General features: G+C 46.4%; 1 protein-coding gene across 8 annotated transcripts in view; it reads right to left on the reverse strand.

Moving 5' to 3' along the window:
• The window catches only part of arhgap33 (Rho GTPase activating protein 33), a 48175-nt gene that overhangs the window by 10404 nt on the left and 17949 nt on the right, over positions 1–19822 (reverse strand). For 2 of the 8 annotated variants that reach the window (XM_077013103.1, XM_077013105.1), the window contains exons 2-18: positions 18961–19029; positions 15461–15498; positions 14346–14437; positions 13340–13424; positions 10224–10310; positions 9951–10088; positions 9500–9592; positions 7378–7500; positions 6360–6437; positions 4113–4194; positions 3939–4004; positions 2320–2469; positions 2101–2203; positions 1673–1817; positions 1132–1214; positions 907–1014; positions 426–571 (exon numbers count right to left, since the gene is read on the reverse strand). In XM_077013103.1, coding sequence (XP_076869218.1) covers positions 426–571; positions 907–1014; positions 1132–1214; positions 1673–1817; positions 2101–2203; positions 2320–2469; positions 3939–4004; positions 4113–4194; positions 6360–6437; positions 7378–7500; positions 9500–9592; positions 9951–10088; positions 10224–10310; positions 13340–13424; positions 14346–14437; positions 15461–15498; positions 18961–19029 — 1686 coding nt within the window. The remainder of the gene's footprint in view (positions 1–425; positions 572–906; positions 1015–1131; positions 1215–1672; positions 1818–2100; positions 2204–2319; positions 2470–3938; positions 4005–4112; positions 4195–6359; positions 6438–7377; positions 7501–9499; positions 9593–9950; positions 10089–10223; positions 10311–13339; positions 13425–14345; positions 14438–15460; positions 15499–18960; positions 19030–19822) is intronic. The other 6 variants (XM_077013106.1, XM_077013107.1, XM_077013109.1 and 3 more) reach the window with 3 other exon arrangements.

Consider the following 19822-nt stretch of genomic DNA (forward strand, 5'->3'; position numbering starts at 1 on the left):
TCATTCAGAGCTGAAGGAATGTGTGGGATAACGAAACAGCTTCAGGACTGTCGGTGTTTGGGCAGCAGGTCCCACGTTACCCAGACGCAGAGCTACGGCTCTCTCCAAACACCCAGACTGTCAAAAAACGCAGCGACGCCGAACAACGAAAAGAATCAGATATCGTTTCATGACAAAAGTGTCAGATGATGAAAATGGAAGGATGGACAGGGGAAATGGGTACAAAGTGAACAGGAGGACAAGAAGCTCCATGATGCCGAGATGATGGAGAAAGGAGTCTCCTTAACACTTAAAACCACAAAGGTGGGACCAGGTCCTCGAGACATCTGGAGCATCAAGACTCTGGACGCTAGAGGATCTGGGCTGAGGTCAGGCTGTTGAGGTCAGGAGAAGGGGGGGGGGGGGGGGGGGGGGGGGGGGCGTACCTGCACTGAAGCGCCCCACTGATGTGAAGGAGTCGCTGAAGAGGACCTCCACATGGGTCAGCAGGAACTCCACCACCACGGACTGGATACGCACTTCCTTAAACGGGTCGGCGCCGGTCAGCCCCGCGGCCTCTATCTCCTTAGATCTGCCTCACACACACACACATGGCAATCAGCAGCCCTTACCTTAATGTGTCGCTAACACCCCCCCCCCCCCCCTCTCTGCCCACGTCATGTACCAGCATACACAAAAGGAAACATTCAGCACATTGTGCCTTAAACACAAATTACACACAGCAAGGGGTCCTGCCAACAGCACAAAGACCGCAAAAAAGATCAAAGCCACCATAAAATTAAAAGTCTGCCGGGTGTTATACCTGATCATTAGCTGTGCTGTGCTTATTATGATTCATAGTGCTGATAGTGATGTTAAGTACTAAAGTCAGCAAGTCTACAGCGTCAGGAGCTGTGAGGTGTTCACCTGAGCAGGTTGGGGGCCCAGACGATGGCCAGGTTTTTAACATGCATGTTGGTCTCGCTGCTGAAGGTGGCCAGACGGGCCAGGTGTCTTATGAGGTACTCCAGAGTCCTGAGAGGCAGATGCATTATTAATGTCATCATCATCATCAACATCAAGGAGGGGTGTGAGGAGATGTGGTATGTAGTATGTAGTATGCATGTGTGGTATGTAGTATGTAGCGTTCACCTGTAATGCGGAGGGGGCAACTGCTGGATGACATCATGCACCGTCACCATGCGCTCATCTTCCGTCATCTCCCCCATACACTCCTACAGATACACACACACACACACACACACACACACACACACACACACACACACACACACACACACACACACACACACACACACACACACACACACACACACATTCAAGCTAATTCAAAGCTCAACATTTACAATTATACGTGCCTTTTAAGTTACTTAACAGGCAGAAGAGAAGAGCTGCCTTAATGAATTTCATAACACATATTCAAAGGCAACGAAAATACCACACTCGACGGTTAAGATCCCACACTCGACGGTTAAGATCTCATGTCTTAATTATATCCACACAACTCTGAGAAACAGATTTACTGAAAGCTTTGCTTAAATTACCCTTGCCAAAAAGGTACATCTGGATTTTTTTTTGTAAAGGACAGCCTTGTTAATTATCGACTGGTGCCATGTTTAAGACCAAGCAGCAGCGATCATGGGGCAGTGCGGTGAGAAGAGTGGACACTCACGGCGAACTTGTCGTAGAGCTGGTACGTGAGGAGCGGATTGGGGAGCTCCCGGAAGTAAAGCTTGCACAGAGAGCCGACACAGTGGATGTCCTGCATGTAGACGTCTTTAGTCAGGTCTGGAATGTTCTCGCTGTCGAACTCGTGCCTGGAGACGAGGCCGAGACGCATCACGTTTAGCCCATTCAAATTAGAAGAAAAGCAGAATTCAGAGACACTGATGAGAGTAACTGTGTTGTGATCATGGCATTAGTAACACCAGCTTTGTGCATATCAAAGCATGCACTTTAAACTTAGATATATGTAACATGACATGACATGGTAGCCGGTTGGAGCATTTTAAGTTCCTTAGTCAATCAAATGCTGTCTTACTTTTTGATGTTCCAGCAACACATTTATGCCTGTATTTAGAGGGTACAGGGCAGACAGACCTGAGTTTCTGGATGTTGGAGGACACCCCAGAATGTCTGTAGATGCCATCCACAATGCCGTGCTTCTCGATGAACTCCGAGCAGCTCTTCAGGACTTGGGGAACTGAAGCAGCATCACCGGTACAGAGGAGTTAACACACAAATCACCTCAACACTGACGTTCGCTTTTGTCACTTTCGTGTTCATTAAAGCCTCGCCGGAGGGAGTGGGTCTCAGTACCGTCACTGCCGGAGTTGAGGAGGTGTTCTCCCAGGTCGCAGCTGAACACGCGCTCCTTCAGGATGCCCCTTTGCTTCAGCTTCTGCTTGCTCGGCCTGGACTTCATGAAGTTGCGCAGAAAGCCCATCAGCTTGCCGTGCTTCTTGGACACTGCCACAGGGGGGAGACAGAGAGCCAGTTAGGTGCCCAGACAGGGGTGTGAAGGCCGAGTGGTTCGCCAGCTCCTCTCCAGAACGCCACTGTGCGGCTGGAGGCGAGGAAGACGACCACTGAAGACTCCAGACCTGCTTACATCTCGTCTGCACAGCTTGCTCTGTAGACAAGTGCCTAGTCACATTTTTCTCTGATGTTTAAAGACAATGTTTGAATGTGACTTTTGGGTAAGTGCCATATCCAAAACACCTACTGTCTTCATATCTCAGGTAGATTATGTTAAACAACCCGTCAATATTTTCTAGACCACCATGGAGAAAGTAAAGCACATTGTGTTAAATAGACCTGCCTTGGTTTATGGTAGCTTCAGATGTGGGAATACAGCAATGCTTCATTCTAAATGACCTGCAGACCAGCTAGTTAAAAGGAGGTAACCTATCTACTCCAGATGGACCCATCCAAGCAGCAGGGTTTTGGGGTATTTATTTTGGATGAAGCATTCCTTTGAGATGAATAAGTATTGCTTTGGCGGAATGTGTTAGCAAGATTAGGATTAGGGCGGAAGCTTAAAATCACCTACGAAAGCTGCACAAGAAGAAGAAAAAAAGAAATCACCACGGCCCGAGGGCGGAACAGTTTCTCATTTATACAGCGACGTGTCCGAGATTCATAGCGCACGCAGAGATGATCAGCCCCTCCCAAAACGATCGACCCCCCCAGCCCAGTGAACCAGGCTCCCCACACCACCCGCTCCTACTCCCCTCACTGTATAAATGGCTCTATCCCTGGACACACACACTCCTCATGGGTTCGGAGACGTCATGTGAAGGTTAGGAAAGGGCATATGGAAGGGCCTTGTTTTGGGAAAAACGAAGAGGGGGGGGGGGGGGGGGGGTTGCGGCGAGTTCCGCTTGGAAAGGCTGTTACCAGCGAATCTTATGAACCACGGCTGAAGAACTGAGAGAAAGAGAAAAAGAAAGAGAAACAATCGAAAAGATGCAGCACGGAGCTCAAAGAGAAGCAACATAAAGACTCTTCACAACTCTTTTAAACCACATAACAGGCGAGCGTCATGGCAACACTGCCTTTTTCAGTGAATGTAGAGACTAACATTTGTTACCACAGACCACTTGCAAGATCAACCAGTCGGCTGGTGTATAAAAGTGGTATACAGACTCCATTGATTAAGATGGCTTGGATAAAACTAGAAATGCCAATGATGAATAATCACTGGTTTATAATCTGGGTCTGGGAAACTGGCCTGGTCAATACATGTAAAGATTTCAGCAGAATTAAAAGGTGACGTGTCCTTTCAGACACGTAAAATTCTGAGATCAAGACTGAGAAACGACTACAGAATAAGCAACGGTGGTAATGGGAGGGAGGGAAGAGAAGGAGGAGACACTTGGGGCTTCCTGGGCTCCGTGACCCTATAACCCCACTCCACCCCGTGATCCGGGCCTTACCCGACGTGGGCGAAGGAGGTCCGGGAGCGCCGGCGCTGGCAGCCTTGGAAACGGCAGAGTCGACCTCTGCAACGGAGAATGGAGCGGTGGGTTAATGGGGGCATGGAGATGGCCTGAATGAAGACCAGGGTGTCCCGCACGGTTGAAGGAGATGGACAGACGGCAGCGTGGTACCGAGTTTGGATGCTGGAGTGCTGACGGACTGTGGCACCTTCTCGCTGATCAGCTCAACGCACTCGCTGGGGAAGAACCCGACCTGCGGGGGAAAAACGGCGGGAAAGATGCATTAGCAAAAAGCCAAAATACCCGACCAAATGGCAATAGTCATAATAAATCAATACAACATGCAGATGGACTAGACTATATTTACATCATTGTCTTGTAGGATCCTTGGTGTGTACGTGTGTGCAGGTGTGCATGGATGTATACATTAGAACGTACAGGACAAAACACTCAGAGAGGCCTACAGACATGAAGAATATGGTATATGGTGCATCTACGAATCTTGAGGGTTGTTTTTGGTTTTTATAAATTGTTGGTTGTTTGAAGAGTTTTTGATACAAGAACAGAGTGCTGTTGCAAGTTGTGTTGGATTTTAATGCAGAAAGCTTTTCAATTGATATATGCTCTATAAGCGGGGTTTTCCAGTGTTTGGGCATAAAGTTTTTTCCTCTCCAGTTTATCAAAATGTCTCTGCTGTTCACCTCAGTTAATCTGATTTCTCATGCATCACCTAACAGCAGTGATAGAGATGGAGAAACAAGCAGGTTCAACAGTGGAGTTTAAACAATTTATAACATATCACAAGAAGCATTTGATGGGTGTACAATACATATACTATGTCTGTTGTGTTTAGCAAGCAATGTGAGCCAATTTTAGTGTCTGCCACTCCCATTTTATATGGCTTTTGCCCAGTGTAGTCTACTCTGGAAATTAATTTATATTTTACGAGATGGTTGGTGTTGTTAGCCATGTAAATGGCGTTTAAGAGTGTGTTTAGCAACCAAAAGGTCTTCTTCCCTTTTCTTCACTGAAAGAGAAATCGACCTGTACATTTTGGATAAGAGATTGTTCGAAAAGGGAAAAGCCGAGAAAATCTGAAACCAATGAGGTATGGCGTAATATTTTCTTTGTCTTTCATTTTGGACCTGAAGGTATTCAACAGAATTGGTTCCCTTCAAAACAGTGTGTCTGGGTTAGATGCAAAAAGGATGCAAAGTGAAATGTGATTTGGGGGGGGGTGGAGGCGTTTGATTGCTAGGAAGGCCTGGTTTTTCCATATGGGTGAGTATTTGGTGGGCGAAAGCGCAGAGTTTGTGAGCTTGTGAACATTCCACCAGACTGTCAGAGCTGACGCCATCACTGGGCTGTGAAAGCGAGATTGGTGTTTGAGTGTAAGTCTGAGATCTGGGTTTATTTGCTTAGAGTTTGTTCCAATTCTCTCCATGGTTCATCTATCAGACTGGGTTTAAGCTGACTACAATTAAACTATTGCTGAAAGTTAGGAGCTTAAACACCTTTTAACCTGAGGCTTAGGATTTTGTAACGTGATTTTATTTCTAGTTTGCAGTAAATCCTTGAGATAACAGAGTCTAAAGTTAGAGGGAGGTTGATTTGCAATCACTGAAAATCCATCATTCCCTTTGGTAATACATTTTTGTAGTAGTGGTAGTAGTAGTAGTAGTAGTAGTAGTAATAGTAGTAATAGTAGTACTACTGCATGTGCCGTTGATGACGGAGAACAGGCATTCATCCAATATTGAAGGTTATTTATTCAAAGTTCATTTACAGTTGTGAGTAATGGACTGAGTTTGAGGCGGGTCTTAGTCGGGTAGATTCTGATGTCCAAATGTGTGATTTGTTGAGTGTTTGAGAGGTGTGTAGCAGGACTGCATCGTGGTGTCTGCTAATTTCATCGAGTGGGTGGATGGTTGATTTGGTCCAGTAAATAATATAATTGGAATGTTTTTCAGCAGAACGGATGAGAGGATACTGCAGGATGCAAAATATACATTAATGTGCTTATAAACCAATTTTGTGTTTTGCATGGCGAGTCTCATTTGATATTTGTAATTTCTTATACATGTGCTGCTGATGGTTAATTTGTAAGGAATGTGGTCATATGAGTCCATTAGTATTGACTGTGGCTTAGGTTGTTGTGTAAAGACCTATAATCCATTGTGTGAATGATTCACCAAACCCTAATTTATTCACCAAGCCCTAATCTATAATTTAAGTGGCAAACAAACATCTAATTGATTTTATCAAAGGCTTTCATTTCATCGGGTGTAACTACTGCTCTTTCTGATTTGTGGAGCAATATGTAGCGTATCAGGATAAGCAGTCAGAAGATGCAAGTGGCTGAACATCTTCCTCTGATGAAGCTCTCTGGGGATGAGTGCCAAATGTAAGTGACGTTACCTGAAACCCATGCTTTCCTCTCCACCACGTGGTGTCCTCTTTGGTCGGCATATCGATCACAGACAAAATATCACCGACCTTCAGTAACAACAGACATGTTTTCAGTTACTCAAGGTACCAGTGAATGTTTGACCAAGAAGAAGGGTTAGAGAAACCTTACGACAATAATAACTAAGCTATGATATCACAATTAACTTTGTGTTGACAACACTTGGTTTAGGGTCCACGTTAAAGCGAGCAACAGAACAGCAGTACATGTTATTCTCAGTCTTGTAGACAAAACATGAGGCCAAACTATAAACAACATCTAGCTATAAGTTCGAGCCTGTCCGCTAGGAGCTTGGTTCTAGTCACAAGTAATTTCTTCATGCCCCAGTTAAGGGAAGCGAGAAAGAGCGGCCCTCACTTCTCATCAGAGAGTGGAGGTGAGAAGTCAACGAGAAAAAAAAAATAGAGAAGAAAGATATAGGGAGTGTAATTAAAAAACGGGAAGTAAAGAGTGAAAGACTGAATGAGCGGGAGTGGAAGAATGACAAGGAGAGGTGGAAAAAGAGAAAAGAAGGGAAATGGTGACAAACAGAAAGAGAAAAAAATGCATAGAGTGAGCAGGACAGAGGAAGAAGAGAAAGAAAAAAGGAGAGAGAGACAGACACAGAGAATGAAAGAGAGAGGGAGTGCTCTAAATGTGGCAGGTCACCCCGTTCTCTGGCCCAGAAAGAGCCAGTCTATATGGAACAGGGTCGGTGGGGGGGGTAGACAGGAATAGACCTGATGGAAGAGGAAGAGGATGGTGATGAAGAAGATGAGAGTATGACAGCACGGCGGGAGAAGCGAGCGGGAGAAGCGTTGAATCAGGCCGGGACAATGCACAGAACACTACTCAGGGCAGGTCTGAAGAAATCTTGTAAAAAGGAACTGAAGTTAGCAGGCTGATCAATATTGTTGTGTGGGCTGTACTGTTGAGGCCCGAGGTTGAATCCCTCTGCCATGCCGATGTCTCTTCACCGCATGCGTTTACCTCGATGGAGATCTCATCGCTGGCCTGGGCCGTGTAGCGTTTGACGACGTGGGCCGCCGCGATCGCAGGCACGTTCAGAGACGCCTCTTCCTTCAACAGGAAGCGATTGCCATGATTGTCAATCTGAAAGACAGAGCAGTCCTCACTACACGACAGACACTGGACACTCCACCAATACTGCCTCACATCTGGGATGAGAAGAAAATCTATAAACCCTGAAAGTGCTTGTTATACCTGTACTATCAGCATTACGCATGTGACGTGACAGCACAACTAATTTGTTCCAACACTTAACTGCTAGTACACAAAATTCAACAAATCCTCTCTCAAAGCCAATGCCATGGAATTATTTTCAAATTATTTTCAAAGCTCGTTCATCTACCTATTTCAGTGAACCTAATATCACTGATACTACAGTGATATTGTACAGTTGTGATCAAATTTATTCAACCCCCAATGCTGCGAAGGGTTTTATGGAATTCAGTGCACATTTGTAATTGTGTTCATAATGAAATCTTACAAGGACTTGTTAAAGAACTAAATGCAACTAAGATAGCATCAATTTTTTTTGTCATAAAGTATTAAATGGCCTTTTTGTGATTTCTTCATTGACACAATTATTCAACCCCTTTACGACTACCACTCCTAAGAACAGAGGTTCATTCCAGTGTTTTCCATCAGGTATTGAAAACATCTGTGGATGTCAACGAGCAGCAATCAAGCATGATAAGCACCAATTAGGCAGATTTAAAAGGACTGTGATACTCAGCTCCTTCTAGACATCTACTGGTGTGTTTCCAAGCATGGTGAAGGCAAGAGAATGGTCCCAGAAGACAAGAGAAGAGGTTATTGCTCTTCACAAGAATGGCAATGGATATAAAAAGATTGCGAAGTTGTTAAATATTCCAAGAGACACTATCGGAAGTATCATTCGCAAGTTCAAGTTAAAGGGCACAGTGGAAACGTTACCTGGTCGTGGCAGAAAGAAGATCCTGACCGCGACTGCTGTGCGCTACCTGAAGCGTAATGTGGAGAAAAATCCCCGCGTGACTGCTAAGGAACTGAAAAAAGACCTGTCAGATGTGGGCACTGAAGTTTCAGCTCAGACAATAAGGCGCGCACTGCATAACGAAGACCTCCATGCCAGAACGCCCAGACGCACCCCCTTGCTGACTCCAAAGAACAAGAAAAGTCGACTGCAGTATGCCAAAAGTCATGTGGACAAGCCACAAAGGTTTTGGAACAGTGTACTGTGGTCAGATGAAACTAAATTAGAACTGTTTGGGACAATGGACCAGCGCTATGTTTGGAGAAGGAAGAACCAGGCTTATGAACAAAAGAACACCTTGCCTACTGTGAAGCATGGCGGGGGGTCAATTATGCTTTGGGGCTGTTTTGCTTCTAATGGTACAGGAAAGCTTCAACGTGTGCAGGGTACCATGAATTCCCTTCAGTATCAGGAGATCTTGGAGGAAAATGTGATGGAGTCAGTCACAAACCTGCGGCTTGGGAGACGTTGGACCTTCCAACAGGACAATGATCCGAAGCACACATCCAAGTCCACTAGAGCATGGTTGAACATGAAAGGCTGGAACATTCTAGAGTGGCCATCGCAATCACCAGACTTAAATCCAATTGAGAACCTCTGGTGGGACCTAAAGAAGGCAGTTGCAGTGCGCAAGCCTAAGAATGTGACTGAACTGGAGGCTTTTGCCCATGAAGAATGGGCTAAGATACCCATAGGTCGCTGCAAGACACTTGTGTCAAGCTATGCTTCACGCTTGAAAGCTGTCATAACTGGAAAAGGATGTTGTACTAAGTACTAAAAAATAATGTCACTAGGGGGTTGAATAAAACTGATAATGATGTGAGCACAGTAAAGACATTTGTGGTTATTCCATCATAAATATTATGTTATGTTTGTCTAATTTATAAGTGCCTCTTTGATATAATTGTAAATAAGATGACTGAAATGATCAAAATCAATGTCAAACTGGCCAAAACACTTTATTTCAGTGGGGGTTGAATAAATTTGATCACAACTGTATATATGGTATATATTTTTGGTATAAAGAAACATCACTATGGCTCACCCCTGCCCACTTAGTTAAACACCCCTCACCTCCATCCATGTGAGCACAGGGCCACAGTTCAGCTTACTGTCCACGATCATCGAGAGACGATTCAGGTACTCGGAGAGCATGGGGGCAAAGACCTAGGGGAGTGAGAGAGAGAGAGAGAGAGGGAGGGAGAACCGTTAAATTCCAGGACCATTAACGGAGGCCACTTCCAAATCGTTACACACCAGTGACACAGTAATTAACAACCGCAGGTCCTACACCTCAAGTGCTCACATTCACAGAAAAAGCAGCAGCCCCTTGTCCACAAGCCCAATATAGCCCGCCCCGGATAAACTGGCCCATATCTCCTGCCACTGATAATACGTAACCTAGCCTACATAAGTGTCTACCGCTCTCCGTACAGCAGGTAGTGGCACCAAGCCAGAGGGGGGGGGGGGGGGGGGGGGGGGGGGGCAGTAAAGGGGGGCCACCCGGAGGAGTTCCCCCACTCACCTCCGCTCTGTCCCCGACCTCACTAAGGGCCGGCAGGGACAGGAGCTGGGAGTAGCGCCGGTCGTAGATACATTGGTGTAGGTGAGCGTCCAGCGTGCGGAACTCTTCGTACGAACGGCGCACCATCCATGTTTTACCCTACAAGGGAAATAGGAAAGCAATACGAGGCGTCGCGTGTGTTTGTGCGTTATGCAACGCACGGTGTAGACGGGTGGAGGTGAGCGTGGCGGTGTGCGCTGCACGGCTAGGACGAGGGACGGCGTGTCCACTCACCTGGCAGGAGACCTGTACGAGGAAGACGGGGTCTTTGGCACTGGCCAAACTCCAGCTGCTGTCACTCTGCTCATTAGCAAACTGCAGCTGAAGCCACACACACACACACACACACACACACACACACACACACACACACACACACACACACACACACACACACACACACAGTCAACGGACTGAACCATAAAAGCAGGTAGGTCATGAGATACGATTCCATTTAAAGGGTCTGTCAACCATCTTTACTTTTTGTTACAGTCAGCGACTTCTTAAATAAATAAATACATTTTTAAAAGTGACTTTGCCAAAACCGGAAGAACCCCTGAACCTCCTCTCGATCACCCGGAACCGCTCTAATGAAAGGTTTATTGGGTCTTATTATCAGGAGCGATGGGCTGTTCTGGCTGCCAGCCATCCATTCAGTCAACTGTGTTGTGAACCTGCATAGTGCGCTCACCAGAACTTTGTGAAAACAAAACCCAGCGTTCTCATCCACAGAAGAGTTGTAATGAATGTAATCGTTTTTGGCCGCCCGGGTTTTCCCAACAGGGCAACTAGAAGCGCGAAATCTGCAGTTCCGGCTGAAGCGGAGAGTTTGTCCTCCGGCCGGCAGCCGTAGGGCAGGCCACACATGCAGAACACAAAAGCAACCCTGGGAAGCGCCCCCGCCCCTCCTTGAATCCGGCCCGCTGGCTAGCGGGTGGGGTAAGGGGGGGTGGAGAGGATTAAAAGGGAGCATTTTAATCTGAAATGCAACAGACAGTGGCATGAAGTCATGTGATCCTGGGAGACAGGAACACTGGAAGGTAAAGTAGGGGAGAGGAGAGACTTTAATACGCCATTTTACTTTTCCATGGAGAAGAGGCACTGAAGAAGGCTGGGTCTTCTATACTCGTGTAAGTTAACAAAAGTAGAGCTAATGAAGTCTTCTGTCTCAGGAGGGTTGGGGACTGGACTGTTTCAAGCGCTAGTTCTTTTGGTCTCTCGTTCACACGACAAAACACACACCTCCAGGAGTGTCACAAGGAGACGGTGTATTGTAGGGTTGGGCACTCTGTTAAAAAGTGATCTTTACCATGACCAGTAGTGAAGATGTGGACGATCAGCTTTTCATGTTTGGAAACTTATTTATTTGTAATAAAGCAGACCAATACAAACTAACAGAACGATTGCTTACAAGATGGCTGTGCAGAGTCAGATATTTCTCAAATGAAAGTTATATATAAATTTGTTGGGTCATTGATTAGATAAATCTATTCATCTGTATCTTACGAGGTCCTGAAACTTAAATCATTGACGTACGTATTAGAACAAACAAAATAATGACTTAATAACTAATAACTATAAAAGCATCAAACGATGGAAAGGAGTGAGTGATGTAGTCCTATTCCGTCCAGGTGCGGATATGGTGCTGTTTCTGGTTGTGTACAATGTGGGCTTTAAGACACGGACGCACTATAGATGCATGGCGTGATGGAAGTCGCAAATATTTGTCCAATACCGAATGACGACAGAGTACTGCACAAATAAAGTTCAGCAAAAGTAGTGTTTACATTTCCTTCACCTTTTTAGCGTATGTTACTACTACGATAATATATAATTATATAATACAATATGATAAAATAAGGTTTAAGTTTCCTATATCATTTTGAGCCTGAAATGCATCTGGATCTGGATATTCTTGATGTTATATTTTAATATTGGGAGGACAGGTCCCAGATCGTGATTGGGTGGCCAAAGATTGTGATTGTGTGTGTTTTTTTTTTGGCAAGATCACCCACTCTTAGTGTACTGCACCCCACGTACATCACAGAGGCGACAGGTGTACCATGCGGACTCTAAAATAATCTAAACAAGATGTGTTGATTTTAAGATACAGAACACCTGTTAGGAAATACTAAAAAACATTACCAATACAATTATGTAATTACATAAAGGATTACTACACGCATATGTTTAAGTGTGTGTGTGTGTGTGTGGGTGTTCCCACTGTACTGTCAATGACCGTCTAAGTGCTTAATATCTGCATGTGTGCGTGTCAAAGTGAGAAACCTCAACCTCAGTCCTGGAGATGTCTAGTTTCCTCTATGCCATCCTCTCCACTTTCTTCACCTACCTTGCATACCAAACTTCTAGACCTGACGCACCACTTCTACAGAGCAACTCCTGAGACTAAATTAACCACAACTGCTAAGCCTTAAATCAAAACCCAGTTTTTAACAGTTTAAGTGTTCTGGAGAATTGCCAAGGTTTTCACCTATGCTGCTTACACAGCCCCAGATGAAGGCTAAACTCAGATTACAAGAATTACCAATGGTGACACTCCATCAGAACTGTAGTATGGATTAGAGTCTAATCATTCGACGTAATCCACGTTTGGGGTGCGGCTCAACATTGAAAACATCCGCTCGCACGTCTATAAAGGCGACTGTGAGGAATCACAAACAATACAACTCCCTAAATAAAAACACCTCCCACACACACTCACTCACGCACGCTCCATAATAACCACAGATGTGGTGTGCGCAAAATATTTAGCAAAGAGCTGATGCGAGCGATTTATTTGAAGAACGCTTCAGCTAAACTGTGTTTACGTCTCGAGAGTCATCACCAAAGTTGTTCCTCAAAAAAAAAAAAAAAAAAAAAGTTTCTGTGAGAGGCCTGGGCAATGTAATCAGCATTTAATAATTCAAATTCAACACAGTACAGCCGTATTAACCAATCAAGAAAATTCTGTCAGGGGATAAGATCCTTCTACCAGCAAAAAATAGAAAGGGTAGGATAAGGCGTGGCTTTGGAGAAAGGGAGGGTGTGGCTTTGGAGAAAGGGAGGACGTGGGAGGAGTGAGAAGTGTCCAGTTGGATGGAGTGGTGTTGACATGAGACGATCACCATAAATTTGAATAAGGCTGCATCTAAAGATCCCAACATGCTCAGTTCTTCCCACTGGTGTTCAACTGACTAGGCCTGATGATTAAAACACTATGGAACCATTTTACACTGTGGATGGTCAAATGTAAACAACAGTATGGTCTGACTCATACACCAGTTACATACAGATATATACACTAGATACTGAACCCTTGGACTGGCCAACTCTCTCATAGTAAAGCTTACCTCGATGGAGCCGAAGTCGACATTGTCGTAGTGGAAGTGGGCACAGTCTGCGAGCTTTGGGAAGTGGCCTTTAACAACAGATAGCCTGTAAACGAAAGTCAAAACAAAATGGGTGAGACCACGGCAAAACCAGAATGCACTGGGAGAGTCACTGGTAAACACCCCAGAACCAGTGGACACCCAGCATGTCAGACAAGACAGGTGTATTAAAACAGGTGTATTCATGGCATATTAAAACTGACTGCTGACTGGCAAGACACAAGCCCCCACAAGATAGAGCCACTTCACACTGAATGATCACATGCACATACAGTTCAAGATCATGACATTAACTTGACGTTTGTAATATTTTCAGCCCTCGGCAGAAACGCAGATTTGAATACGTCATAGTCAGTGATACTGCGCAGTAATAAACTAGATGGTTTCTGTGTGGAGAATTTGCATGTTGGAGCTAAGAATATCTCGGCACACTGAGAAGGTGCACGTTGGATACTGACTAGCACAGCTCTGCGTGTGACCTCAATTTGCATCTCACTAGCAGTTGTTTGGTAAAAGGAAGCGAAACTGAAATGCTTCCCGTTTTAGAATTCACTGCAGCTTACGTGTAGGTGATTTTCTGATATATGCAGGGTCGTGCTCATAGCTGGGCATATAGTCATATTAATAACAGGCAAGAGCTGGAGATTCAGTCAAATGTTGATGTGGGATTCAGATACAGCCGAAACGTTATCAGAATATGCTGTAGAATTCTGTGTATATTTGAAGCACAATATAGACAGTCTCCGAAATCAGCTTATGTAGAGCCACACCACATCTGCTCAGGGAATGCGAGTGTATGAAGGAACGGTTAAAAAGTGAATCTAAGGGTCGCTCGAACACCTCTCGCTCTCCGTGTGGAGTCACGGGGCACATTCGTGACAGAAACAATGGCTGCGGTGACTGTGGGAGACCCTGCGAGATGACGGCGTGGATGCTAGCTCGGTCGGGTGTTGGGGCCGCTTCTCACCTCTTGCTCATCTTCCCCTTCAGGTTGGCAGTGGTGCCAACAGACCGAGTGGCGGGCTCGCCGGAACCGTCCAGATTATCTGTGCTCCGAGCCTGGGGAGAGGAAGAGGGCGGAGAGGAAGATCAAACGGGAGAGTTTAGCCTTGCCGTTCGGTCAGCTTCACGGCGTGCGCCAGTTCATGTGAACGGCTCACCACAGTCATCACACACACACACACTTTGAACAATATCTGCTTGAGAGCAAGTGTGTGTGTGAACGTCAAAGAACATTTAGAAGGGAATGGGCTACAACTTCCATCTAGTCAGGAGGGACCTAACGGAGTTGCCCTCCTGGGAGGCATAGGCTATTTTATTTCCTGACTTTCAAGTGGGCCACTGTAGCACAGATTTGGACATTCTCTACCGGATCACACGGAGAAAGAGGCTAGCGCAGAGTCCAAGCAGGCTGTGAGGAGCTCGGTGAAGCAAGACAGAGAGGGTGGGATTCTTAGACTGGTCCCACTTCAGCGCTATCAAGCAGAGCAGATTAGAACACCGCAGAAGTCCTGAGCTGGACCACAAAGTGACCTTGCTCAACCCCAGCCTGGGGGGCTACCTTGGTCTACTAGCCCAAAGTCAAGTCAAAATGTCAAGCAACGGCAAATCAAAAGTATAGCGACGATTCATCACTCTGCTTGAAATTAGAGCAATCAGAGTGATGACGTATGAACAGAGGGCTGGATCCAAACCACAGCCGAAGACGTTCAATGCGCCAACCCCAAACTGCACCCCCCTCCCCAGTTGAACTTTGACCCTCATGACACACAGTTTCCCCAGAGTGTTTACGGATGCATTGAGCAAGCAAGTTTCCCTTTCCCTCAGGGTACCAGCAGCTCCGTGCCATCCCGCGCAATCTGGCCTGCCCAATCACGGGACACTTCCAGCTGAAGGAAACATCCAGGTTCTACAGGTTCTAGTTCAGATTACCACAGGTGTGGAGTGGGGAGGCGGAGGAGGGTTACAGTCCGGTTTTAGTAAGCCAATCATGCTTGCCATCTGATTGTTGGCTTTCTGCCTCACAGGGAAAAAAAAGAGAAGACAAGACAGGAAGAGGAAGTAATACCTGTCAACACTTACCGGCAAGGCCAGCTGCATCGGATTGGCCAGGGAGAAACCTTTGGAGATGGTTAACAGTAAGCATGTGTGTCACAGTGGGGGAATTATGACTCTTAGCCACATTGCAAGACACAGCAAGCCAGACACTCGCCACTCCTTCTTCTATTTTGTGTACACAAATCGTAAAAAGGTGCATGGTCAACATTTTCCTGCTCTAAATTATTTCCAAGCACTAGATGTTCCGGTCCATGTATGTCGTGGATCGGCACGGCGCGCCATCTTAACATACGCTACAGAGATGGAGCTGTTGATGCATGAAACGTAGCACTACAAAACAAGTTGGTCGACTTTCCATTGAGCGCCCCGCACCCCGACTGCGAGGTTCAACCGCCTTCTGTCAGGAATCGCAGGCTGGTTCTCTCACTCAGGAGGAAGCAGGCGGAAAACAAACCGGATCCATATCTTTCTCCGTCTGTCTCTCCCTTTCTCCCTGTCCCTCCTATTTTGGTACGTTGTTCCCAAACACACTCAGGGCTGTTCTTAGACAGATGTCTCAGTCATTTTCAACACTATTCTCGCCTGGGAGAGAATAGTATCTGGCCTGTGCTACAGGCTGGCCAACCTCTCTCATCTAATGTGGGATCTCCTCAAATCTCATTCCTATCAATAGGAATGATTCCTATCATATATGATTCCTATCATATTCTTCCCCATTTTACTCTTGGACTGGCTATTGTCAAGAAAATGGTATTACCAAGAAAGAAAAAAAGCAATATCATGGCCCCAGTTTACAATAACTAAATTACTTCAGAAATATTATACACTTCTGACTATACACTTCATGATTCAAGGATTACGCATGTGCACGCACTCATCTACCCACATACAGGCACACACACACATAAGCACACAGACCTCTCTTCAGGGTTAAGCAGGTCAAATGGCCTAAAGACAATTTTTGGTCAAGAAAGCACACACAAATATACTTATCCCATAACCACTACCCTTCAGCCTTTAACCCCATACTGAAAATAAAATACGTGAGGCAGAAAGACCAGTAGTGAACACCAAGGTGTTAACCAGTTAGCAAACCCACAGTATGACGATATTTAACATATCAAACAGGTTTTAACATGCTTAGCTGGTGTCCACATCCAGCCAGGGCACTGTCCAGCCAGCAACACACACACACACACACATACACACACGTGATGCTGTTATGCAAACACCACACCCCTAGTCAACAACACTGCAGCAAATTTACTGCAAACAACGGCCCATGGCTAGAAGAAACGAGCACCTGGTCACCTCCATGGAAACGGCAGCAGCTGGCATCACCCGCGCTAGGACCTTGCCCGCACGCCAGCTCTGAACACAACGCTGCCACAGTAAGGCTCTCACACCTGACGAATACACAACACGGTTGGGCAGCTCAACCAACGTTCTTGACCTCATCCTCAAGAAAACTTGCCGGTTTCCCGTCGTGTGTGTGGGCGACGGAGGCATCAGCGGGCTCGCCCGGTAACCCCACACCCATCTTCTGGGAATGGCTCAGGTTTCTCCGCTAGGCGCTGTGGGTCAACGAGGTGCCTGAACAGCCCGCGTCTGTGGCGCTGCTCGAGAGCCCGACGAAGCACGACGGCCAAAAAGCAACGCAGCATCGGGCCACTCGTCTGCCCTACACAGAACTCACTTTACCCAGAAACTACCCAGAGACTTGGGTCACATCTCATATCTAGAGATACATGAAAACGGTACACTTCAAACTTATTATGCATTCAAAATACCATGACACGCCTTGCAAACTCTAGGACGGGAGCCATTACAGCACTCTATTTGTCCCGTACAACTATACATATATATAACGATATTTGTTCCATTTAATCACCTCATCGATCCGTTCTGAGCAGTGACGTTTGCCATTCACGGAACACTGGCTGAACGTTAGCTGCTTTTTCCACTATGCCAATACAGTCGAGCAAACCACACACACACACCTCACACACACACACACACACCTCCACTCTGCCAGAGTGTGTGGTACCTTGCGCTTCCCCCGTATCCTGAGCATGTTTTCATCCGGCCTGAAGGTTATTCGCACGGCGAGAGCTGTGGGTGTGTGGGTGGGTGGGTGCGATTAGCTGCCGGGGCCAGGATCACAACACCGTCCGCCTCCGCCATGGTTACTCCGGCTCCATCCGCTCCACCAGCACCGCCAGTGCGCTACGGGACCGTCTCTGGCTTGGGTTTCGGGCCGCACGCACGCCCCTGCCTCCGCACGCAGGGCCTCTGGCTTTACCTCAGAGAGCCACAGTTCTCCTCCCGCCCCTGCACCTGTTCAATATTTGATGTGGTGAAGTGTGATCCGGACGGCGCCGCCCGGGTCTCGGCACCCGTTCTCAGCTGTGGCGTGGAGCGTCGCCTACAGTGGAGGCCCGAGTCACGCCCCCCATTTATGACATCGGGGGACCCGTCCAAACATTTTCCTTCATCTGTACATTTGATGGACTTCATGTAGCAAACCCTCCCACAAGGGTACATACGAGAAAAAAGCTCAAAACATACACGATACACTTTTATGAGGAGAAAGCTATCAATTTATAAAAGATAAACAAACAAGACCAAACATGTACTGACAGTATGTCTCTCACTACTCTATGGCCAGCATGATCAAATACCAACAGCAGTTGTTCTAGTGCAGATGAAACCCTATTGCAAACCCAGACTGCTCTACCGACGTCCTGAGTGTCCGGTGCTAGTCCACCCCTCTGGGGCACGTAGAGAAGCATCTGTTAAGCCAGAGCGGTTGCATTGAACCTAGGGAACGCTCTAACGCTAAATATACACGCCAAAATCCTCTGAATGGGACCAGTCGGGTTGTACCACTAAAGGACAACTGTACATTCCGCAGGGATCAGACAACACACGGCAAGAGCACAAACACGCACGCACGGGGACGCGCTCACGGACACGAACGGACAAACATGCACACGCACGGGCCACGAGACACGCTACCACACAAACACACGGAGGCGACATGCAGGCCGACAGGCAGGGCTGGGCTCAAGTTCAGTCACTCAGCAAGAAAACTTGAAATCGGTCTCTGGTCCAGCACAAAATGAGATGTTCTGTGATGGTCTTTCTTTTGGGAGAACGTCACAGGGCTGGCGGGTCCAGTCCAGGGTTCCTGACAACGTATTGATAAAAGGTGTGTCCAGCTAGGGGAATTATTTAGTGAAGTACCCTATTGTGTTTTTACCTACGTATAAAAGGTCTCACCCCATTAACAAATGGCTTGCAATCACAACAGCACATGACTTCAAGCCATTCACGGAAACCCAACAACCTAGTCGCCATGGTAATATATCGGCTGGTCTATATTAGACAGTGATATCGACCTCGCGATATGTCGGTCTCCTTCTGAAACTCGCCTCAGTTCAGTTGCTGATGACTGAAACTCCAGCGGAGTGACTTGAGCCCCAGCCCGACTGTGACACAGGAGAGAATGGGAGACAACTTACCAGACATGTCTGTCAGGCTCAACGCTCGCATAAACATGGCGCATTTCCGAACCCAGCGGGGTCCTGACACTTGAGAAAGGAGAATAAAGGCCATTTTAATGCCAGGGTAGAGTCAAAAGTCAACTGCAGGAGCCCCACAGACAGACTTCCAGCACAGACGGGCGGGCAGGAAGTTGGGTAGGAGACGTACTGGTTTTATAATGAGAGCAGTGAAAAGCTAGGGTGAACTAGATATAAATCACCCAGCAGCACGTCATGGCCTTTAAGCAAAAGCATCATGAGGAAGATGTTAACAGGAAATGACATCACATGCAAACAGGGCTGAAAATATCACATTACTGATAAGAGACTCCATATAAATGTGATGAGACACTGTGGAGAAAATGTCTCGGAAAAGCAGTTCAGGTGACAAACACAAACACAAATATAGCCGCAAGCGGCAATTGGCGGGTTCACACACGAATAGGCCACTTGGCTTCAATAGGCAATAGACCCAATAGGTCCTTTAGACCCAAAAGAAGCTGTTTGAGTGGAAAAAATGCACAAATAAATCAATGTGCAAAAAAAGGTTCAATTGGGGCACTAAAGGCCCAAAAGGATCAAAATAATGTGTATTGGGAAATTGAGTCAGATCACAGAACTAAATCACATGCTGAGATCAGCTTTGTGTGTGTGTTTGTGTGGTGTTTCATGTGAGCAATAGTTTTCAGTCCGTTCCGATGTTTGGCCACTAGATGGAGCCCAAGTACTACCATACTGATATCTCATTAATCTCAGTAATGCAATATGACATTTTGGTGAATTAAAAGGTTCATTTCTGGTCAGGCAATGCACTTTTTGTTATAAGATGCAATTGCAATGT

Source organism: Brachyhypopomus gauderio, chromosome 7 (assembly GCF_052324685.1).
Source record: "Brachyhypopomus gauderio isolate BG-103 chromosome 7, BGAUD_0.2, whole genome shotgun sequence".
Taxonomy (NCBI): domain Eukaryota; kingdom Metazoa; phylum Chordata; class Actinopteri; order Gymnotiformes; family Hypopomidae; genus Brachyhypopomus; species Brachyhypopomus gauderio.